The sequence below is a fragment of the Agelaius tricolor genome, unplaced genomic scaffold, assembly GCF_023055355.1.
Source record: "Agelaius tricolor isolate 1412-34295 unplaced genomic scaffold, bAgeTri1.0.p SCAF_4, whole genome shotgun sequence".
NCBI lineage: Eukaryota > Metazoa > Chordata > Aves > Passeriformes > Icteridae > Agelaius > Agelaius tricolor.
In genome coordinates this window covers 23,133,244-23,139,953 of record NW_027269264.1, presented here as the reverse complement: position 1 = coordinate 23,139,953, position 6,710 = coordinate 23,133,244, and the positions used below count along the sequence as shown (strand labels likewise).

Sequence of the window (6,710 nt, the reverse complement as noted above, 5' to 3'; positions counted from 1 at the left end):
CCCGCTCCCGCCGCGCCACCGCCCCGCGCGGAGGAGGAGGAGGCGGCGGGAGCGGCGGCGGCGACAGCCGACACCGGCCCCACGTTACTTTGATTGACGGCTGAACAAATGTTTCCCCTGTTCGAACGCCGGCGCCGCGGAACGCCGGCGATCTGCGGGCCCCGCCTCGGGCGGCGGGCGAGCAGAGGCGGAGAGGCGGTGGGGAGCCTTCTGATTGGCTGCGGGCCCACGGCGCGTCAGGACCCCACGTGGGGGAGAGTCCGGGGCCGCCCCTCTGCCCGAACCCGCGCGCCCATTTGTCAGAGGCGAAGTGATAGGCATTAGTGCCGAGCGGCGATTAATGGCAGCCTGCCGCCCATTGGTCGCCGCCACCGCCCTTTATGGGCGGGGCGCGGGGGGAGCGGCTGACACCGTCGCGGTGCTTGATGGGAGAAGTAGTCCCCGGAGCGGCTGTGTGCGGGCAGTCTTGGCGTCGGGAGGACTGCGACTCCCAGGGTGCCTCGCGGCGGCGGCCTTCCGGCTGCTGTGAATATGTATCAGAATGTTAATGACGAGCCGCTGCTAAATTTGGTCAAAGGAGTCACTTCGGCAGAGCGTGCTGTGGGAGCGGCGCGGAGCGGCGATCGGGCTGGACCGGGCTAGGCAGGACACGGCTGGGCTGGGCCGGACCACGCTGCGCTGACGAGCCGAGTACGGGGCTCGGATCTGCGCGTCCCCGCCGCCACCACCGCCACTTCCCGGAGTTTCGAAAGGCGCGGAGGGAAAAAGAGAAAAAAAAAAAAAGACATAAATAAAGCTGCCCAGACCGTACCGTATTTTTAAATCTTTCTCGCTCTTTAAATTTTTTTTTCAATTAAAAAAAAAAACAAACAACAAAAGGCGGTCGAGCAGCACTAGCGGGGGAGATGCGGTGCGGGCGGTAGCAGCGAAGACCGGACCGCCGCACAAAAGGGCACCGCACCGCACGCACCCCCGCCGCGGCAGCGGAGCAGCCGCCCGACCGCCGCAGCCACCGTCCCCGCCGGGGCTCCGCGCCCCGCTTCCTCCGGCGCCGGGAGAGCCGCCGGCAGCAGCAGTAAAAGTTTTCAGGAAGGGAGGAAAACTGCCGGCGGGGGGAATCTCCGGTGGAGCGCGCGCCGGCGCCGGCAGAGGGGCTTTCCCCGCCCTCCTCCACCTCGTCCTCCGCCGCACGGGGCTCGTAGCCCGCCGGAGCCCGTGGAGCGGCGGCGGAGCTTAGGAGAACCGGCCGGCGTCGCCCGCTGACCGCCCCCGGGGGATGTGGCAGCGGCCCCCGAGCGTCGCGGACGCCGCCGCCGCCGTCGCGCCTCGCTGCTGCCGGCGGTGCCCCGCCAGCCCTGGGGCGGCGGGGCCGGGGCGTCCCTGCCCGCCGTCTCCGCCGCCGCGCCTGCAGCCCTGATCCCCGCCGCTCCGGCCGCCAGCGCCCCCCGAAGCGGCGTGGATGATCCGCGACCTGAGCAAGATGTACCCGCAGACCCGGCACCCGGTGAGTGGCGGCGGCGGCCCCGCGGGCAGCGCTCAGGCGTGGGCACCGCGGAGTTGTAGCCATTTTCTTATTGTTGTCCGCCGCGCCGCCGTCGCTTCCCGGGGTCGGAGTTGGCTTGTTTGAGTTGCCCTCACCCGGTGCGCGGCGGTCCCGGCGCCAGCCCCGCGTCCCGCGGCTGCCGCCGGTGCGGAGGGTCCGAGCGGGCGACACCTCTTCCAGCTGCGGTCCCGCACCGCCGGCGGACACGTCGGGGCAGCATCTCGGGGCGTTTGGGGCATCGCGCCTCCGCCCGCGGACGAGCGCTGGGGCGCTGCGCCTCGGCGGAGCCCCGGTGCGAGGACCGCGTTGGGGGACGGCGGCGGGCGGGAGGTGGTGACCGGATGAGAGGGGGCGATTAAAAGACCTGATGTTCCTTGCTTGCAGGCTCCTCACCAGCCAGCTCAGCCCTTTAAATTCACCATTTCAGAATCCTGCGATCGGATTAAGGAGGAGTTTCAGTTTTTGCAGGCTCAGTACCACAGGTAAGACTGCCTACTTTGCCCGAGCCGCGCGCAGTCTTTCCTCTCGCCGTTTTCCGCGCCGCGCCCGGAGGGGCGGCGGGGCGGGGGCCCGGGACCCCTGGCGGAACCGGGAGCGGGGCGGACCCATCCCAGCCAGGCGCTCCTGACCGGCTCCTCCGCATCCCGCCCTGCTCCCGACCCTGGGGACGAGGGGCTCCTGTGGGCCCCGAGCCGAGCGGATTTTCTTGTTTTCCCCGCGTTCCGTTTTTGTTCATGTTCTTTTTTTCTTCTTTTCTTTTGTTTCTTTTGGTCTTTTTGTTTACTTTTGGGTGCGGAGTGGGGGAGGGCGGGTGTTGATAGAAAAATATGTGTCTGGTTGGGTTTGTCCTCTGCTTTTCTTCGAAATGCCGCTCAGGACAGGCATCTTGTCTTGGCTCGGCCCCCTCGCGCCTTTCATTGACATGTCAAGTGCTGATAACCTGGAAGTGAGGCGGCGAGCTGTTTCATTATCCTTAGGTGGAACAGCGCTGTGTCCTCAAAGTGACAAGTGACTTCTGGCAGGATTGTTTAGCGGGCTTCTGAAAACCAAATAAACACTGGAAGCGATAGTATTTACCACGGTATTCATTAAATTACACGCAGTATTCTACTTGCAGTTCTGTCATCAGTAACAGCAAAGAGCAAAAATTCAAATCCACAAGTTTTTCTTCTTGAAGCGGTAATGTGCATGGGATTCTTCTGTGGGTCGAGTAAAAGAAAGCTGTGTTTCTAAAACACCTAAATAAAAACTCTGAAACCCAAATTACATTTTTGTTAGTAGCTTCTCAAGCTTAACTATTAAAGATATGAACCCCTGCATGCTTCTTAAACCAGCGTCAGTGTTTAGTTTTTTTGTCAGAAAAATAATTTTCTGTGTATACCACATGTGTGTCTGCAGTTCTTTTAGGAGATGAGGATGCTGCATGGTATCCTTTGAAAATGGAAAAGTACAAACCTCCATCCTAAACTCCCAAGCAAGAACTGGAATACGCATTTATGTTTGGGTAGTGGAGAAAAGGGGAGCAGCTGGTGCTCAAGAGAATGTCACTTTAGTGTTATGAAGTACCCATGCTTTTTCCTTTTTGTGTCTTGAACAGTTTAAAGCTAGAATGTGAAAAACTGGCCAGTGAGAAGACAGAGATGCAGCGACATTATGTCATGGTAAGCAAGCTGCATAACAAATTCAAAATGTCTATTAGCCTGGTATACTGAGACTGACATATATTCGGATTGCTGGAGGCAAACAGGAAGATTGTAGTAGCACTGCTGATGTTGAGGTTGCATCAGTGCTTCCATTATAAATCAGTAGTTTCTGGGGTCTTTTAACTTCTTTGCAGTGGTCAGTATCTGTGTGAAACTGGCTTTTTAATCTTTTAAGCAATTGAGCATGTTTCTTCCAAATGCTAGTAAATCACTTGTCAGCCCTTTCAAGCTGTGTGCAACTTCCATAGTGCACCTGGGGATGATGTTTTCACTTTTGCTGACTTTTCCCAGTGTTTATATTTCTGTAAAATGGTTCTGGATAGTATTTTTTTCTGTGATGGCAGTAAGACAAAATTGTACCTAAGTGCATGCAAATCCAAAGTCTGCTTTCTAGACGAACTGTTGCTCTTTGGCAGCTGAATCATTGTTTCATTAAATTGAGAATGTCAGTGATCTCAGCTGTGAAAGGGATTTCCTCAGTTGTTGTGGTCTGCCTGGTTAAATTATGTGCATAGAAAGACATTTCTAAACAGGTAATTGTGTGATGGATCCTGATAACTCTAGAGGAACTCTTGATATCTCTCCTCTTGTATATCTCTGAGGGATTAGCCATTTTCCATATGCACAAGACAAGTAATACTCTTGTATACACAGAAAGAGTAAATAACCTTGAAAAAATCTTAAGGGAGAGCACAAGCAAATTGTAACGCTCGCAGTTGTCATTTTAATGCCTGGTATGCCTAAGTCTTGGAGATTGTTTGGTATTAACATTGCACACTGAAAAGAGTTCCCTGCAGTACTGGGGCACAGGAGGATGTACTAAGATTGGTGTGTCTGCTCTGGCCCTGAATTTCCATGCTCTCTCCTTGTTTTTTTTTTAATACCTGCCATTTAATTACAGGAATTTTTTGTGGTTTTTTTTTTAATTTAAAATATGGAATCGGTCTGTTAGATATTGCTGATTTATATGTTTATATGCTTGAAGCACTTTGGGTGTTTTTTTGGCATCTTTTATGTATGCTAGTGAATAGAATCTTCATAATTTTCTGCTTTTAATCCTTGATTCTGCTTGTGATTATTTTTCATTATTTTGCTGTCTGTTTTTGCCTTATTTTACAGCTGTTCTTTGTAAATGTGACATGAAACAATGTAGATAAAGCAAAAAACAAAGTTTATTCTGAAACACTTTGCAATTCCAGGAACTCTTCAAGGCAAATTAATGTGTGTAGGTTTGTATGTCGTTGTACAGCTGATGTTTCAGTCAAAGTGAATTCCAAAATAGTTTTCACAATTGCAAAGTCTAATGGAGTAATTTTCTTTTTTCTTAGTATTACGAGATGTCCTATGGGCTGAATATAGAGATGCATAAACAGGTAGGTAAAGAATTACTTTTGTTGTAAGAATGCTCTGTATAATTTCTCCCATCAATCTTAAAACACACATATTCTGTGTGACTTGCCTTAATTGCATGCATGAGTGCATCAGAAGTTTTTTCTTCACCTGACCCTGAATCTTCTGCCTTACGTTTGGTATGCAGACTCTTTGTAGGTTATGGTCTTGTCTGCCAGTTGTGCATTATTTGCTTGACTTTCCATGTGCAATTTTTGCACATGCAGGCATTCCTATACTTCACAGGGAGAGTGTCTGTGAGGATGGGTGGGTTTGTGGGATGTATCTTCTTTACTGTCTGGTCTCAAACCCTTGGGGTTTATTTTTTGGGATATGTGTATTAGGAAGGGGAGCATGTGTGGAAAAAACTGGATTTTTTGGTTAACCTAGGGTGATTTAAGCTGGAGCTACAAATGCTGTTGATGTTACAGCTATGTTGATATTTCCCTCCAGCTGCTTACTTGGACTTCTGTCCAGAACTAGTGTGCTAGCATCTCAAACACAAAGGAGTAAATGAGCTTTCTGTGATGGTGTAAGCATAGAATCATAAAATGCTTTGGGCTGGAGGGGACCTTAAATATCGTCTGGTTCCACCCAACCCTGCCATGGGCAGGGCACCTTCCACTAGATCAGGCTACTCAAAGCCCTATCCAGCCTGGCCTTGAACATTTTCAGGGATGGGGCATCGTCAGCCTCCCTGTTCCAGTGCCTCCCCATCTTCACAGTAAAGAATTTATCATAATATCTAAACTAAACCTGCCCTGTTTTCAGTTTAAGGCCATTTCCCTTTGTCCTATCACTACATGCTCTTGTCGAAGGCCCTTTAGAGCTCTCTTGTAGGCCCCCTCTAGATACTGGAGAACTGCTATCGGTTCTGTGCCTTGAACTCTAGCACTTAGGCCAAGATTAGCAAGAGATTACTCAGCTAGAGCATGCTAATGTAAATTAGAGTTTCTTATTTGATAATGTACATTTTTTAACCTTCTCTAGAGGAGAAGAAATTGAACATCTGACCTCTTTTCCAGTGAGGGAACTTTTTATGTAGTGGAGTTTAATACTGACAACTCATTTTAGCAAATGGTTGAGCAATTTGCCAGCGTTGCTGGGGAGCGTAAACTGCAGAAATAAAGAAATGATTGGATGGGAAAAGAAAGATCACCTGAAAATTGGTTTGTATGTGCTTCTGTTCAAAGTTAGGGATTTGGAATTTCTCTGGGTTTGGAAATAGGATTTCTTTATCTTGTTGATCTTTATCAGCAGACTTTGAACTCAAAAGTTTTTTCATGTTATTTATTATATTTTGTATTCCATTAGCACATCAATGCCACAGAACTGATTAGGGACATTTTTGCTAGATGGCATACATACGAACACACTGGGATTTCCCTCCTCAAAGCATTTGCAGCTACATTTTGCATTCTACAGCTCCAAACTTATGGAACCCTGTACATACAAGTTATTTTACAGACATTCATAGGTCTTTTGAATTCTGTGGGTCCTTCTCACAGGTAACGTTTAGACTCAACAAATGGCTGACAGGAAAAGGCAGTGATTGCAGAGATCAGATTGTATGCACATGCTGACTCTCTGGACCTGATCCTTGTTGTGTGTGTTGGTGGAAAGATTGGTCACTGAATCTAAGAGGTGTTGGATCTGTTCTCAAATGAATATCCAGATTGTTTCAGGTCCCATTAGAGTAAAACAAAAAACAAAATAAAACCAAACAAATCCTCAATCAGTAAAGCTGTAGATATGGAAACAATTCACACAGACCAGAGTCTTTACAGGCCACCTACGTAGCAAATTTTTACAGGCGTTTTAAAGCTAGCATTGCAGTCAAACTTGTTTATATTTCTAGATACCCCATTTTTACAGCGGTGCTTTAGACTTACACTGACAGCACAAAATTCTTTGCAACAAAATCAGCTTGCAAGTGCAATGTGTAATGGAATTATATTAAGCAAGGGGGAAAAAAACACAGCAAAAGACTTTTACCTTTAAATTTCTAAACATTTTACTTCAGAAATTTTATACATTTATGGTGATGGAGTCGTCAGTGATACTCTGCAGAAATT

The 6,710-nt window shown here is 49.3% G+C and overlaps 1 protein-coding gene across 3 annotated transcripts in view; it reads left to right on the top strand.

The window, feature by feature from the left end:
* The first annotated feature begins 456 nt into the window (after positions 1-456).
* LOC139588980 (transducin-like enhancer protein 4) overlaps positions 457-6,710 on the top strand; it is a 98,972-nt gene continuing 92,718 nt past the window's right edge. For all 3 annotated transcript variants that reach the window (XM_071424871.1, XM_071424872.1, XM_071424870.1), the window contains exons 1-4: positions 457-1,504; positions 1,928-2,025; positions 3,141-3,204; positions 4,575-4,619. In XM_071424871.1, the coding sequence (XP_071280972.1) occupies positions 1,460-1,504; positions 1,928-2,025; positions 3,141-3,204; positions 4,575-4,619 (252 nt within the window). In that variant the 5' untranslated portion in view covers positions 457-1,459. The remainder of the gene's footprint in view (positions 1,505-1,927; positions 2,026-3,140; positions 3,205-4,574; positions 4,620-6,710) is intronic.